At 39.2% G+C, this 16,568-nt stretch overlaps 3 protein-coding genes across 3 annotated transcripts in view; 2 read left to right on the top strand and 1 right to left on the bottom strand.

Moving 5' to 3' along the window:
* Positions 1 to 16,568, top strand: part of LOC127803965 (uncharacterized) — a 106,840-nt gene that overhangs the window by 79,255 nt on the left and 11,017 nt on the right. The window lies entirely within an intron of this gene.
* Positions 984 to 3,655, top strand: LOC127803959 (protein KINESIN LIGHT CHAIN-RELATED 2). Its single transcript, XM_052340641.1, has 2 exons — positions 984 to 2,983; positions 3,291 to 3,655. The coding sequence occupies exons 1-2, from the start codon at positions 984 to 986 to the stop codon at positions 3,499 to 3,501; spliced, it is 2,211 nt and encodes a 736-aa protein (XP_052196601.1). The 3' UTR covers positions 3,502 to 3,655.
* On the bottom strand, positions 5,028 to 10,543 carry LOC127803960 (L-aspartate oxidase 2-a, chloroplastic). The gene is made up of 9 exons (XM_052340642.1): positions 10,390 to 10,543; positions 10,142 to 10,255; positions 9,418 to 9,561; positions 8,355 to 8,709; positions 7,520 to 7,762; positions 7,214 to 7,270; positions 7,006 to 7,086; positions 6,859 to 6,920; positions 5,028 to 6,352 (listed from the first exon to the last, which is right to left on the bottom strand). Exons 3-9 carry the CDS (start codon positions 9,549 to 9,551, stop codon positions 5,344 to 5,346), a joined length of 1,941 nt encoding a protein of 646 aa, XP_052196602.1. The 5' UTR covers positions 9,552 to 9,561; positions 10,142 to 10,255; positions 10,390 to 10,543; the 3' UTR covers positions 5,028 to 5,343.

Below are 16,568 nucleotides of genomic sequence, written 5' to 3'. Positions count from 1 at the left end.
TTCATAATTAAAAAGGGTAATGCTGAAAATAATAAAAATGGCTGGTGAGAAAAGATAATTGCCCAAATGTGGGGCCCCGCCTGGCCAATTAATCATAATCAGATCAGATTGAAATTCCGAATGTCGGTTGGCCTTCGATCAATGAACGCCCCGCACCTTAACAAGACCCGGAAACACCGAACCAGGACTCGCCACGTAGGAGAGGCACATAAACCTCGTGCAACGATTGGCCCGAGCTTTGACCCCCGCCTTTAGGTGACAGCGCCGTCACGGGAGCCCTCGCAGTCATTTCATTTCGCGTCGAAAAGCCGTTAATCGCGTTCCGCGCGGAAACACATAAATTTTCCGGGAGACGTAGACGGCGGATCCGTCGGACGCAGGCGGCGGCGTTTGGTGGTGGGAGAGAGGTCGCCCTCATTTTGGCTTCAACGTTCCACCTTTCTCCAACCCAACTCCATTATAGATACATACGTATATGCCATATATACATATATATTAATAAATGTATCGATTTTGAATACCCAGCTTGTCGCCTTCATCTTCCTAATCTATTCTTCTCCTCCTCCTCATCAAGTTATATATATTGATATGTTGTGAGAAAGCTGGAGATTCATTTCAGACCCATCTCTTGTACGCGTCTGTGAATAAAACCCAGTTCCTTCCTTCTTCTTGGGTGGATTCTCAATCAGGTACGGATGATTCGCTTTTTATTGATTAGCATAAATTCGTTTTCATTGTCCTTTTGGGGCTTTGGCATTCATTCCTGTTCTTGATTTTTCTATATGTATTCTTTCCGTGTCGTCTAATTTCATGAAATTTCGTTTCCCAGCATTAAATAGATATTGTTGTTCTGGTCCTGAGATTGGTTAGTTGATGCTATTCTAGTCCCATAAAATATATATATGAAACGTGTTGTTTAATAGGAAGAAAAACGTGGGTTGTTTTGTTTACAGAGGAATTGTGAATTCAATTGGTGACCCGAGATGCCTGAATTGGTAATGGAGGGATTAGATATGGATAATCTGTCGAGAGAGCCGAGCGGAAGCTACATTCCTCACAAGGAAATCTTCACCGAAAAGTCTCCCAGAAGTCCATTGAGTACTCACAGTCCTGATTCTGATTCTATCGATCTTGCTCTGGATGGAGGCGCCGATACCTCGATCGAGCAGCTCTATCACAATGTCTGCGAGATGCAGAGCTCCGATCAGTCCCCGTCAAGGCGGAGCTTTCTGTCGTATGGCGAGGAGTCGAGGATCGATTCTGAGTTGCGGTTTTACGCCGGGGGGAGCTTTGGGGAGGCTGAGATAACAAAGGAGGTGGTGGTTGAGAACAACAAAGAAGCTGGAATTGTTGGCTCTGAGAAGCAAAATGGGCGTTGTTTTGAATCCCGTGTTTCTTCTAACAGCATGAACGACAAGCGTGGGAAGAAGAAGGGGGCCCACTTGGAAGGCGCTAGGTCGTTTCCTTCCAAGAAGGGCTCTCGCCTGCCATTAATGGACTCTGAAGCAACGCAACCACTAAGTAGGAGGACCAAATCCTTATACGAGAGGCCGCCTATTGGGAAGCAGAACGGTAAGGCTCCAAGAAAGCCTGGCCCAAATGACAGAAATCCACCTTTAGGCGGGGAGAAGTTGCAGGATGGAGCAGAGGAGTCTCTTGAAGCAGGGTATCTTGGACCTTATTTGCTTAAGCAAACGACAGAGTTGGTTTCTTCGGGGGAGAATCCACAGAAGGCTCTTGAAATGGCTCTTAGAGCGATGAAATCATTCGACAGTTGCGCAAATGAGAAGCCCAATTTGGAGCTAGTCATGTGTCTGCATGTTGTGGCAGCACTGTATTGTCGTCTTGGCCAGTACAGCAAGGCGATTCCTGTTCTTGAGCGTTCGATTGAAATTCCAGTGATCGATGAAGGCCAAAACCATGCACTTGCCAAATTTGCAGGGTGCATGCAGCTGGGAGACACATATGCGATGCTCGGCCAGATTGAGAACTCTATACTGTGCTATACCGCAGGCTTGGAGATCCAGAGGCAAGTTCTTGGAGAAAAGGATGCCCGGTTTGGTGAGACTTGCAGGTATGTTGCTGAAGCCCATGTTCAAGCATTCCAATTCGATGAGGCTGAGAAGCTTTGTCAGTTGGCTCTTAACATCCACAAGGAGAATGCCTCCCCAGCTTCTCCTCAAGAAGCAGCCGATAGGAGACTTATGGGGCTTATCTGCGAGTCAAAGGGCCATCACGAAACTGCTCTTGAGCATTATGTTCTAGCAAGCATGGCAATGGCAGGAAATGGGCAGGACACCGATGTGGCTTCCATTGACTGCAGCATTGGAGATGCATATTTATCTTTGGCACGATATGATGAGGCTATTTTCGCTTACCAGAAGGCGCTCACTGCGTTTAAGTCAACTAAAGGAGAGAACCATCCATCTGTTGCTTCAGTCTTTGTCCGTTTGGCTAACTTGTACAACAAGATAGGCAAATTTAGAGAGTCCAAGTCATACTGTGAAAATGCACTTCGAATTTACGCTAGGCCGATTCCTGGGAGCCCCGCAGAAGAGATTGCTAGCGGTCTCACTGATGTTTCTGCTATCTATGAATCTATGGATGAACTCGAGCAGGCACTTAGGTTACTGCAGAAGGCTCTGAAGATATACGGCAATGCACCAGGTCAGCAAAGCACAATTGCAGGGATTGAGGCCCAGATGGGAGTACTATACTATTTGACAGGGCACTACTCTGATTCCTACAACTCCTTCAAAGATGCCATTTCGAAGTTCCGGGAGATTGGGGAGAAGAAATCTGCTCTGTTTGGCATTGCCCTGAACCAAATGGGCCTTGCCTGTGTGCAACTTTACGCTATAAACGAGGCTACTGATTTGTTTGAAGAAGCAAGGAGTATTTTGGAGAATGAGTACGGCCCTTATCACCCTGATACACTAGGGGTCTACAGCAATCTTGCAGGAACTTATGATGCAATGGGCAGGTACCCATTCTGTTTTGCTGCTACATATTTTCTTTCTTTTTTGCCATTACATGATACTCTTTCAACCTTATAGCTTATAACGGCTTTAGATGCATCAAAATGTTGCATATCTTTGCCTTCCTGCTCCACGATTTTGAGAGGAAGAAGCTTGGATGTGAAATGATGGGGCTAAATCCAGCATCAAATGCACCATGCTCTAGTGGTTACAATGCGGTTTGGATCAAACTGAAACAGGATTCAATTGGAAGAATTACATGAAACTTGTACATTCTCCACTCCTCTAGTTATACTTCTTTACTCTATGCAGGTCAGGCGATGCAATTGAAATCTTGGAATATGTCATCGGGATGAGAGAGGAGAAGCTTGGTACTGCAAACCCAGATGTGGATGACGAGAAGCGCAGGCTGGCTGAGCTATTAAAGGAAGCGGGAAGGGTAAGAAACAGGCAAACTAGGTCACTGGAAACCCTCCTTGACACCAACTCAAAGACTACTACCAAGGAAACCACCAGGTTATAACGAACCTGTTGCTGTTGGCGTATGCCTGCATGCCCTGCACTGCATGTATGTAAAACATATGTTCGCATAGAAATACTAGGTTGTTGTTGGCTTTCTTCGATTCATTGCTAGCTTTTGCAACAAAGTCAAATAATGATGATTGGGAGGTGATTCTGTTTTGAATTGTCGGTTACTTACTTCAGCTTGGGCACAAGGCTTATGGAGATGATGAGATTTCTATTTGTCACTTTCATCTTTGTCTATCTTCTACTGCAATAAAGAATGGGTGGAGTTTCAGTTTCCATTGTTGTTAACTTCAACTTAACCTCCTTCTAGTGTAAGATGCTGACCTCTGATCTTCTCTGTCTCTTCGTACATTTTCACACCAATGGGGACACTTTCTGCTAAGTTAGGTAACTAGAATGTTGTGATTGCAAGAAACCCTTCAACAATCTGTCTTGTTCCATTGGTTATTCATCCATCTCAGATGGTGCAAACATGTTAGTAAATCATTTCATGAATTTAATAAAGAAGGGACAAAGCTGAGGGAAGAGGCAGCATATTAGGGTTTCATTATGCTATCCAAGCTAACGCGTTTCCATGGATCTTCACCAAATTAAACTTTATTTATCACTGCTCGTAATCAATCACAGTCAATCGAAATCTTCAATGAGAGAGGCAGAAATTAAACTCACCGACGATAACCGCCGATCGCGAAATTAGCACCGGGGCCGGAGATTTGTCCCGATTGAGTCCAGGTACCCACTCAAAGTACGGCAACCCCAAACTTTCAGCTGCGTTGAGTTGAAGAATCGAAAACTATTTCTATCACGAGCAATAGCACTACAAGTATTCTTACCGGTAAAATCTACGATGAGACGGCGATCGCAGGCCCTTCCGGAAGGCTCGCCGAAGAAAGTTTCGCCGAAAAGCGGCAGCGCTTTGAGCCGCCACACCACCACTAAAATCGCTCATCTCTCCGGCGACGGCCGCCAAGGCAACAGGCGATCCATGGCGGCTTGCCAAAGCTTCTTGCTAGAAAGCAGTACGCTGCAAGCGACGATCGCTTGGTTTCTAGGAGATGAATGCGGTGAGTAGATCAGCTCAGCTCAGCTGGCCAGCTGGGCCTTGGCTTTTCGGCTCTGCTGGCGTTGTGCAGGTCGAGGCACGTGGACTAACAGCATGCATGAGTGGCCCCACCGGATTTTGGACTCCTTGTGCTTTGGTGGTGCCGGTGACCCAATGCAATAGTTACACGTAGTGGTTCGAATAGAATGGGATCGGCTTTAGGTCGAATCGGATTCAAATTAAAATTAATAAAAAAAATTAAATTAAATAAGGATAAAATTAGGTAGGATCAAAATCAATTTAATTAATAAATAGCCGTGTATGTATTTATTATATATTTATGCCTAAATCAAACCGCTTTAAAAAAAATTAGGAATAAATTTGAAAAAAGAAAGTACAGAGCCAAATTGATCAAACTCAAAAAGGTCGGGGCAAATTAACTTTTCTATTTCTAAAAATAAACCACAAGGCAAACCACAAAGGATCAAAGAGAAATGTACCCCTTAATTATTTGTCATCGTAAGAAGCAAGTTCCCTATAATCATTTATTAAGGAACAGAAGGCCCTTCAACTGGAACCCCCTGCATGGACCCATAAATTATCTCGTTTATTGGCTCCATCTTTTGGGAGCCTGTTCACAAGACAATACACATTGAGCTTTGACTGTCCTTCCTTGTACAAGGGCGGTATTGTACCCCTTGGTACCTAGTCCAATGATAAATGAAAGGAGCAAAACAAAGTGCATCTGCATAAATAAGCTCCCACAGCAAAAGTAACGGTCCCCTGCACTGTGAGTCATATGTGTTGCTGGTGAAGTTGTCGCGAACTCCAAGTGCTTCCCCCAGGCGAACAGGGGAAGATAATCGTTGGAAGCCTCTCGCTTTCCTCCAGGTCGGGGAAATCAGTAGTGTAGTGAAGGCCACGGCTTTCGTGCCTCGCAAGGGCACTACTTACCACAAGCTTTGCACAGCAAAAGAGGTTCCTCATTTCACATGCCTCAAGTCCCACCATAGTCGGCTCCCACCCTTGCTGAAACAAGCAAGCCTCCCAACTCAGCTCCAACTCCCCGATCCTCCGCTCTGCAGTCTCTAGCCTTGTCGTTGACCGAACAATTCCAACGTACTTCCACATGATTGATTGCAGTTCCTTCCTCACTTCCCTCGTTCTCTTCACGATTTTGCTCAGCACATCTCTTCCAAGTGAGATGGGCACGACTGGCCGAGCCCACTCATCTGAAGCATCATGGTCCATCTTAGAGCTCTTCATGTGATCTATGGAAGGCTGGACAGCTCGTCGAGCAAACACCAGCGCTTCAAGTAATGAATTGCTGGCAAGCCGGTTAGCTCCATGCAAACCGGTACAAGCAACTTCACCGGCCACATATAAACCACGCACATTTATCTCCCCCTGGAGGCCTGCACGAACTCCACCGCACATGTAATGAGCAGCAGGAACCACTGGAATTGGTTCACGGGATATATCCAGGCCATACTGGAGGCACTCGGCAGCTATGTTGGGGAAGTGAGAGAGAATTTTTTCTCTAGGCTTATGGCTGATATCGAGTAGGACATACTTTTCGTTGCGCTTCTTGAGTTGGTCATCGATACTTCTAGCCACCACATCCCTAGGAGCAAGCTCTGCCCTCTTATCATACAGGGGCATGAATCTTTCCATGCCTAAATTGTAGAGGATACCTCCATCGCCTCGGACAGCTTCAGTGATCAAAAAAGCATTCTCCCGGGTCTTGGATGGTTTGATTGGAAGGCCTTCATCTGCTAAAGCAGTGGGGTGAAACTGAACAAATCTGGCACATAATAATGAAGCGAACATGGGTCAGTGATGTAACATAATACCAATAAACTGGGTTGTAGTTTAGATGACCAAAGAAAGCCATTCAGTGATTATGTCACTAGGTAAGGCTACCTTCAGTTCTGGAAATCCTTACTAGTCACCATGAATTGGAAGCCCTATTCTTGCCATGGGTGATAAATTATTCTTTTAAGATAATTTTGGTTATTTAATACATGAAACAGAATATTTGTTTCATCTACTTCATGGTCATAAGACAATTTTGACAAATTTATGCTATGATCCAATCTCTGTTCTTAGCAAACAAAACATTGGAATTACACCATGCAGATATTTAGTTTCATTTACATGGAACCTCCAAAGTTGAACCCCTAACACCTAAGTTTAGCAAAGTAGCACATTTTGCTGAACATATTTATCTTCCCATATACAATGAGGTCGGCATAAGATGATTAAGAAATTCGTTAAATGTTTCTTAGCAGTGTATAAAAAATTACGCACTCCATATTGGAAATTACAGCTTGAGCTCGATGGGCCATCGCCATTCCATCACCAGTGGCTACCTATAAGAATACATCAAGAAAGAATAAGAACGTGGAAAGAAAAATATGCAGATTAATGACAGAAAAATGAACAACAAAACAGTACCGGAGGATTTGTTGTTGTTGGATAGATATGTCCAGCCCCGCCTGATGCAAGCAAGGTCACTTTTGAAATGAACCGTACCACCTACAGATACGAAAAAGCAAACTATCAGTTTCCTCGGTAAAATAAAATAAAAAAAGAAAAAACATTTAATATTTGACATTTTCAGAATAAATGAGGGAAAAAGCAAGTAATCAAGAATCATCGTCACCTCTTGAGTTTCAGTATTTAAAGTGTCAACACCATGACAAACCGTCTCTGCACCATCCTGCAAGCCCAGCAATGTCTATTCATGTCAGCCGAAAACAATGCAGTAATTCCAAAGTGCCTGCTAAATTGTTAAAAAGATACTGATAGAACTTTCTAAATCAAGCCGGCGGTGATGCACCATCTTAAATCTAATGCTATGATCCGACCATTCACTAGGAGATACTTAGGATTCAAGATGGGAGCACTTATCATCCAAGGCATATTTAATATTTGAGTAAAACAAGAGTAAGCATGTGACAGAACAAACCTGAGAAGTCAGCAAATCTATTGCAAAGTGGTGCTCAAACATGAATATATTAGGATCATTGTCAACTGCTTCCAGAAGTGCCCTCTCGATTTCCCTCCCTGTCATATCGGCAGCGTGAACAATCCTGCAATGTGAGTGGCCCCCTTCCCTAGCTAGATGCAAGTTTCCATCCTCGCCATGATCAAATGATGCACCCATGGTAATCAATTCTCGAATTCTGTCAGGCCCTTCAGTACACACAACCTGGAGAATATAACTTAATCTGAGATCAAGCTCAACATTAGGGAAGGGATGCCTAAAATAATGTTCCAAGAAAAGATGCAGCTGCCTCCAGAAGAACCAGTTACACAAAATATGCATTGCTACATTTAAGTTCGTGAAAAAAGTGTTCAGAAATTTGTCAAGGAACTGATGTCATTAGGGTACAAAACAACGGAAGTGGATAAACATAGATCTCAACATTGTTGAGATCCGGAAACAACCGAGATTGCACATACTGATCTTCACACGACATAATGACGAAGTATATGAATCAATAAGCAGAGTGAAGAGAAAACTCTAGGTGCAGTCATTCCATCACTCTTAAGCCATAAGGAATCAATTATAAAACCATACACTAGCATAAACTACAACTCGATGTCATTAAGGTTTCAACAATTCTGTACCCTATCTCGAGTCAACACATTCAGCAAGCAATTTCCGACAGGGTTATAAGAGCAAACTTATGACTATGATTTTTCAGATTATCAAGTTGTCAGATTCTGTATAACTGCATTTCACACAAGATAAGATGTGATGATGGTAAATTAAGCCAATGCAAGAGTTTGAAGCTTACTCGAACTGTCTCCTCATCACATAGGTAAGCACCTGCTACAATTGTGTCTCGCATGTGATTCTCCACTGAATCGGAAGGGCACAACACAGCACTGACACCACCCTGGGCATAGTTTGTGTTGCTTTCATGGGGCTCAGCCTTGGTAATCACTGCAACAGTTCCACACTTTGCAACTTCAAGAGCATAGCGAAGGCCAGCAACCCCACTACCTATGACAGCAAAATCAAAATACTTGGTGGAACCATCTCCCAGGCAAGATGAGGCGACTGTTCTAAGAGGCTTAGAATTCCCATGAATATAAGAAGCGAGCCTGTTATGCCTCTGGATGTGCAAGAGCTTGGACAACCCATAAGACCTAAATGCACAAAAGTAAGAAACCTGTGAACTTAGAAGTACATGTCACAGTGAAGATTAAAGTTCTCAGATTTTTTATGGAAAAATTAGTCTAGGAACGGGACTACAATGCAGCTGATGAGGTACATACACTGTTAAATGAAATTTAAATATGCTATAAAATTAAATTTTAGTGTCCGCAGAGGATGTTTGTTAAACAAGGGCCAAGTCACATTATGTGGATAAACTATAATAATGATAATATGCCAAATGGAAGCTTGATAATTTATGTGAGCTTCTGAAATTTTTTTGTCAATTAACTCTACAAGTCAAAACACACATTGGACGTATTTTTCCTCTTAAATGAATTTTATATTCTCTGCTTTTTCAATGCAAAAACGCATACAGGAAAACGATTTCAACACACGATATAGAGGTACATAAAAATATAAAGTAAATTTTTGGTACGCTATACAACTAATTTTAGTCTCTGCAGGGGTTTCCTTGTTAGAACAAAAAGCACATCATACTATGTGCAACTAGATGTTGTATTAAAGATAATAATAATGATCTAAATGAAGCTGCTGGCAATAATATCAATTTGCACTTAAACACACATTTTTCACCAAGGACGTGTTTCTTTTACTTGAATTTGAAGATTAAGGCGCCCGGGGGGGGGGGAGAGTGTGTATATCATTAGCGTAGATAAATATAATAAACATGCCCATACCACGAGAGCTCCTTCTGTACAAATCTCTGAAAGGCTAAAGAAGAGACCCGAGAAGTGTTTCTGCACCCTTGTACCCTGCAGACAATCTCCTTAAAGTGCAGGTTTCCGCTTCCAGCAGCTACACTAGTAGCCATTGGAATTCACCTGCAAGATGAGAAGCGTTGATGAGTAAATAGAAGACCGGGACTTCCAAGCAAAGAGGCTTCCCCTTTCTTCTAACCAGACAAGATTAGAAGTTTCCTCTCTGTAAGCTATCAAACTGTTAAGCCAGGAAAAATTCGTTATTAAGATTTATCCGTCCGCCTGTAAGTGGAAGCTAATAAACACAAAAGAGAAAAAAGGATGAATAGAAAATAATCAAACACTCGTATATTCGAACATTTTCAGTATTCTTACTTCTTGAAAATGTTAAAACTCAACGGAGCCGAGTTGCTAGTTGTATTAAGCTTGTAATAGTAAACTTTGTTTTCTCAAAGATGGAGAAACTTACTATAATTTAAATAAAGATTTTTCTTCACAACCTTTCCCCAAGCAAACAGACGGTATTTCACAAAAAATTAGATCCATAAAAGAGAAGACGGAAACTCCATTCACGAACCACTCAGAAAAGGTCTAGCTACTACCCATTCGCAGAATTGAACATCCAGAGTTCAACATCCACAAAGTTCCGTTGAGGCATTAAATCAAACAGCAATCACGTATCCAATTATACATCAAAACTTACACTAGAACGGATCTCTTTGCCTCCGCTCCGGTTTGATACACCGCTCGCACTGATTAATCGAAGCAGAGCCGTTACTTGTACGAACAGAAGAGGAGATGCTTCTCTTTACAGGATCTGAAGCATCAACACGGCAAAAAAGTATTAGACAAACTCTCAAAGAACATGAATCGCATTTTACGCAAACATGCGCAGACACATCTAGAGAAGAAGGCAGAGATAAAGAGAGAGAGAGAGAGAGAGAGTCGTACATTGCCGAGGCGCAACGGATGACTTCCACTCGAGAAACGTCGTTGAAGTTGGCGCCATGGCCCCTTATTAACCCTGTTGCGTCCAGCGCCTTTCGTTCCGTTGTTTATTCACAATTTTCTTCTTTTCTTTTCTTTCCTTTATTCTCAATTTTGTTGTATGGCCGCATCATAAATGTTCCTCTTCCACGGCTCCGTCCTTCTTCCCCCTCCATCCACTCGTTCCTTCCTGCTTCGTCCCACGTGGTCTGTCAGGGCCCCGGCCTTTTTCAAGCCTTTCGGTGCGGTGCGTACGGTTGTTATTTGGGGTACACTCGCTCAAAATATTTTGCCTATTACAAGTAAATATTTTTAAAATTTTAAATTACACCTCTATTATTAACAACATTAAATAAATTGATCATATGCTCTTTAAAAATTTAAAGTCTTAATACCAAACACTCTATAAACTTTAAATCTTTAGTTTTAAGTATTTTTTTGAACTTTTATCTTTTGTTAATTCAATTTTGACTTTCCTAAAAAGGTTCTTTGACCAAAAACCCAAATTTTAAAATATGTAAAATTAATTTATTTAATATTATTATTAATAACAAAAGGAGTGTCGTAATTAATTTTTTAAAAAAACTAGAGACTACTTTAGTCAATTTCGAAGTTTAATTAAGAGAGTTTGTGCAACAACATAGTATTGGTTGTATCATGCCATGGATGTGAGTCGTGTACAAGTTGAAAAGAACAACAACCATTCTCCATTAATTTAATTTAATTTAATTTAAACCCACCCATTCTCCCATCTTTCCAATGCAACTGCTGCAAAAGCGCGAAATCTTTGGAAGTTTTCCAAACATGGTCAAAAAGGACGAACCGCATGGGAAGCCAGGAGGGACAGCCAACCTTGACCCATTCTTCTTCTTGGTCCAATGAATGAACCTTACCTGGTTATCATTAGAAAGTGTTCAACAATCCCATAATAAGCCTTTACAAAAGACAAATTTCTTTTTCTCTATTTCCAAAAGACCAAGACCCATCACATCGCTCCCAAGTTCAGCTTTGAGTTTTATTTTTTTAAAAATGAAAATGCTCATTTAAGCATTATCATATTTTATTAACCAACATATAATATACCCGTGCCTGAGGTACGGTATAAATAATATTAAAATTAAAATATAATTATAATTTATACATATTATGTTAAAATTTATGAAGAATTTATAATAATTTTATTTATATTAAACGTTCTACAAAATTTAAATAATAAACAAACATATCAAATTTATAATGTTCATTAATATATTGTAAGTCAAAATATAAGAACAAATAAAACAAAATTGTAACTAAACCAAAAATAGAAATTAAAGTTATTTCTTTTATAATTGAATCATTCATGTTAAATTCTAAATATCAAATTTTATACATTAAATTTACACTGCTGTGAAACTTACATGATATTTCAAAACTTACACTATTGATATTTAGAATACTTAAAAATTAAGTATTAAATGCTTTTAAAATTAGAATATTTAGAATGATACTTTTTAAGAAAAAAAATTAAAAAAAATTATAGTCTATGATACTCTTTATTTTACGGTGATCGAGTAGACACAAATTATAATTATAATTTTATCTTATTAACAGGCATACGTAAATAGACACAAATTATAAGTGTAATATTTTTAATTTTAAATATCAATTAAAGTAATTTTATCTAAAAATATTTTTACTTTCTATTAATCTTTCTAACTTTAAATATTTTATCTAAAAATATTATATGTGCAATGTTTTTAATTTTACTTTAAACTTTAAATATCGATTAATGTTTCTAACTTTAAATATTTTATCTAAAAATATTTTCACAAAAAATAAAAAAATAAAAAACAAGAAAGGGGTCTCACCTGCAAAACTCACCCATCAACAATTTCCAAATAACATCAACCAAGGGTTTAATCAAACCAAACCAATACTTATTCTACATTATCCCACATAATGCAAATAATTCAAATATAATTATTTTTACATCAACTAATGTGGAGGAGAAACTCAGCAAACGCTCACACCCACCTCTTTGGCTGCCTTCCTTGTGCCAAAACTCACCCATCAACAATGCCATTTCCTCTTATTTTCTCCTTTTTTTTTCATATTTTATATTTTCTTTTATTTTTCTATTTTTTTATTTTATTTTTTCCTTGCCATCTTCTTCTTCCTCCTCATGTTTCTCCTTCATGCACGGCTGAACCACCCATGCCAATTGCCTTTAGTCCCAGGCCTGAGCCCTCATCGACCATCATTGCAGCCTTTCCCGCCACCGTTTAGCACTTCCTAGCCACTATCATGCACCATCGCGGCCAACACAACCACCTACCGTCTCTAGTCGATGCTCGCCTTCGACTGCCATCGTCGTTCAACCCTATTACTTATGGTCGCCAAGCGTCGCCGCATTCGATCGCCATCGACTGCACCTCCAACCGATGCATTAGCTCTCTACTGCTAGCCCAGCTCGTCGTTCGCCACTTCTAGCCGCTCACTATTTCAGGCTCCATCACCGGTCGCCACTACAATCGGCCCCACTAGCCACCGTTCAGCCTTCAACTCTCTCTGGGTCTCGATCTTCTCTTAATCTTTCTCCTCAATTCTCTCACCCACTGTGGGTGGGTCTATATATATATATATAAAGAGAAATAGAGGGGCAGCCATTGTAGGTGGGTGGGTGAGTTTGTGAGAGGGAGAAAGAGATAGAGAGGCATTGAGTGAGGGTGATGGGTTGGTTGCTGGTGATAACGCGCCAAGAGAATGTGCAATGAAGGGGCGACGATGGTTGATGGGGTAACAAGGGGGCCAGCGATAGCATGGGTGGGTGGATCTGTGAGAGAGATAAAGAGAGAGGGAGAAAGATGTACAGAGTGAACGAATAGGTGGGTGGATCTGTGAGAGATAGAAATAGAGAATAGACAAAAGATAGTGAAAATGGACGAAAATACTTAAAATTTGAAATCATCTCAGGCATTCATATATACTAAAAATTCATCTTAACCATTGAAACCAAGATACATTGGAGACATTTTAAAAAATCTTATTGTTTTATTATATTTATTTATATGACATATAATATAAAATATCAATATAAATATATATTTAAATATTTAAATAAAATTTTCTTTTCAAAAAATAAATGATGATGTCAAAAAATGCACCACTAATTCCCGAGTTAAGTGAAAAATATTGTGGTGGTCAGAACGAACAATACAAAGTCAGATTTACAAAATAAAGATAATGATTGCTTGAGAGCATTCTTAGAATGGTTGTCTGATACTAAATTCAGTACAACATACGTGAAATGAAAATATAAAAAAAAAACAGAAAAATGACAAATAGGAGGGAATAGAAGTTAGAAAAATATTACCTCCTAATTCGAATGCCATTCCTCGTATTTATAAGTTTAATTTGGATTCAATTAATTATTAACTTTGGTGTGGGTCATCTGAATCGAACTTTATTTAGAGCCTTACCTCTCAAATCTCTATCACCACATGAATGGATAAAGAAGCATTTTTGCTTTTTTTCTTGTCAAAACCACCAATACCCAGAAGTTGAAATGGAAAAGACAAGTAATTCCGTTAAGGAGGGGCCACGGAGATTCAATGGGAGCCTCCAATCCGAAGCAATGCGAATAAGCCTTTGTTTTATTTATTGGAGGATATTCAGCCAGTTGGCAGCGCAGGTCGGTCCACCTACGTGCACCCACTAAGGGATGGCAATTAGAATTGAAATCGTGAGGAACCAAATCAATTAACGCGGTTAAAAATTATTTGATTGGGTAATGGTTTGGTTTGGAGAAAAATCAAACACTGTTTCAATAGGTATGGTTTGATTATGATTTTCACTAAAACCAAACTAAAACCCGAACCAAAACCGAACCAAATGGTGGATAACCAAATCAAACTGAATATATATAATATGTATATATAATATATATTATATACAACCTCGCCCACCTGAGGTTAGCCCACCCCAACCCAATTGCCTTGCTTGCAAACCTTTCTTCCCTTCTCTTCTCCTTCCTCTCTCAACCTCACTCTCACTCTCTCTCACCCTCGATACCTCTCGCTCGTCCGCTCACCCTCGCCCTTGCTCTCTGCATGTCTCTTGCTCTCGCTCGCCCTCGCTGGATCTCTCTTGCTCTTGCTAGGGCTCGGCCCCTGCTCTCGCTTGCCCTCAATCTCTCTCACATTTTCTGCCTCATTTCTCTTGCTCCTCCGCACAAGCTCGCCAATCGCCCTCGCTCTCTGCATCTCTCTTGCTCTCACTCGCCCTCGCTAGATCTCTCTTGCTCTCGCTAGGGCTCGGCCCCTCTCGATCTCGCTCACCCTCGATCTCTCTCACCCTCGCTGCCTCTCACTCTCTGCCTCATCTCTCTTCATATTAATTTATTTTTTATATTTATAATTTTGTTAGATGGAGTTGGCTCATTCATTTCAGATGGATATGCATCAATTTACGATGAATATATTAATGTTGTTGATGAAGGCATTAACTTTCGTAGCTAATTTTTTTTAGCTTAAATTACAATTTAATTATGCACATATTAATTTATTCATTTTAACAATTGTAGGTTTGGAAACGTGATTTTATATTTAATAAGTTTTGTAACTTTATGCAAGAATAAGATAACTTTATTAGAATTTATCTTTGTTTGTTATGAAATTATCAAAAAAAATTATGAATGCTATTTGTCTTTATTTGTTGATATGGATTAAACTAAAAAAACCATGGTTAAACCGAAACCAAACCGAAACCGAATGGTTTGATTATGGTTTTAAATTTTTAAAACCAAATGGGTAATGGTTTGGTTTTGGTTTTAGTAATTTAAGTTTGGTTTGGTTATGGTTTTGGCTTTGGCAAAAATCGAAACCAAACTGAACCATTGCCAACCCTAATACCTACCCGTCTTCCCTCCATTTCTATTTTAATTTTTTAGGTAGAAAGTAAGCGTGAGCCTAGAGCCGGCCAGTAGATAATAGGAGTCCTAAACTAAATTTTTTATGAGGTACTCTACGATTATATTTAAAAAAAATTAATATAAATAAAAAAATTATTATATAAAATTCATAATATTTTATTTTAAATTTATTTTTTTAATATTTTTAGATGAAAAATTAATAATTAAATTATTATAATTAATTTGTTCAAACATATATTTTTTAATAGACATAATCGTCAATCCATTAGTGTAAATTCACTAATAAGAGATAGATCACAAATATTGAAATATAAACACAAAATTAATTGGTAATTTAAGGGTTAATAAAAAAAATCAAAAGACATAACTGATAAATCACACAACGAGATGATGAGGACGAAAATAGAATCACTAAAAATAATACATAATTATGAAATCAATTGGATTGAGGAACTATACTTGTGCAAATTGATGACAGATGCAATGATAATGGATGGATAAAAAATTGAGAAGGAGTGGAACTGAGGAACACGATGGAGTCGCGACCATTGCCAGATGCATGAAAATAGTCGTGATACAGTCATATAAGAGAGAGATTGAGATTAATTAAAAATATATGGAATAGTTGTGAGGGGATAAGTGCTATTACCAGACGCATAGAAATGGAATTGATTATTAATAAAAGAATATAAGAAATTGAGATTAATTAAAAATTATATTGATACTCATGGAGTTAATTATTGATAAAAAAAAAAAGGTGAGAGAGTGAGATTAATTAAAATTTGACAATGGTTTAAAATAGGCATGGCCCTAACGTCTCTTATATTTTTAAATTTATTATTTTTAATTAATTTTATTTTATTAATTAATTTAAAATCTAAAAATTAAAATGAACATGCCCCTCTGCTTGCTGAAAATGGGCATGGGCCCAGGCGGCTGCGTAGGCAGCCTATGCCTAGGGTTGGCCCTGCGTGAGCTCTTAATTTTTAGACATTAATAGAGACAATTAATGTGACATCTTTATATAATTATATTAATTAGGCATATAATATAATATATTTGATGTGTCATAAAAAATATTAAAAAATTTAATATAATAAAAAATGGGCCAACCCAAAAAGCCGTGCTGGTCCGGAGATTAAACGACCCCCGACCGGCAGCCATGGGCCTTGGCTTGTTCCTCCCATCCAGTTCCCACTAACATACATATAAAATTTTAAAATATAAATTA

Source organism: Diospyros lotus, chromosome 6 (genome assembly GCF_014633365.1).
Source record: "Diospyros lotus cultivar Yz01 chromosome 6, ASM1463336v1, whole genome shotgun sequence".
NCBI classification, from domain to species: domain Eukaryota; kingdom Viridiplantae; phylum Streptophyta; class Magnoliopsida; order Ericales; family Ebenaceae; genus Diospyros; species Diospyros lotus.
The sequence above is the reverse complement of the archived record's forward strand: the minus strand, read 5'-3'. Positions and strand labels throughout refer to the sequence as shown.

Bases quoted from the DNA above. Each gene is read 5' to 3' on its own strand.
- LOC127803959 (XM_052340641.1), top strand. From the start codon at position 984: ATGCCTGAATTGGTAATGGAGGGATTAGATATGGATAATCTGTCGAGA. The intron at 2,984-3,290 runs GTACCCATTCTG...TACTCTATGCAG, and splicing joins ACTTATGATGCAATGGGCAG to GTCAGGCGATGCAATTGAAA.
- LOC127803960 (XM_052340642.1), bottom strand. From the start codon at position 9,551: ATGGCTACTAGTGTAGCTGCTGGAAGCGGAAACCTGCACTTTAAGGAG. The intron at 7,763-8,354 runs GTAAGCTTCAAA...TATATTCTCCAG, and splicing joins GTGATGAGGAGACAGTTCGA to GTTGTGTGTACTGAAGGGCC. The intron at 6,921-7,005 runs GTACTGTTTTGT...GTATTCTTATAG, and splicing joins CAACAACAACAAATCCTCCG to GTAGCCACTGGTGATGGAAT.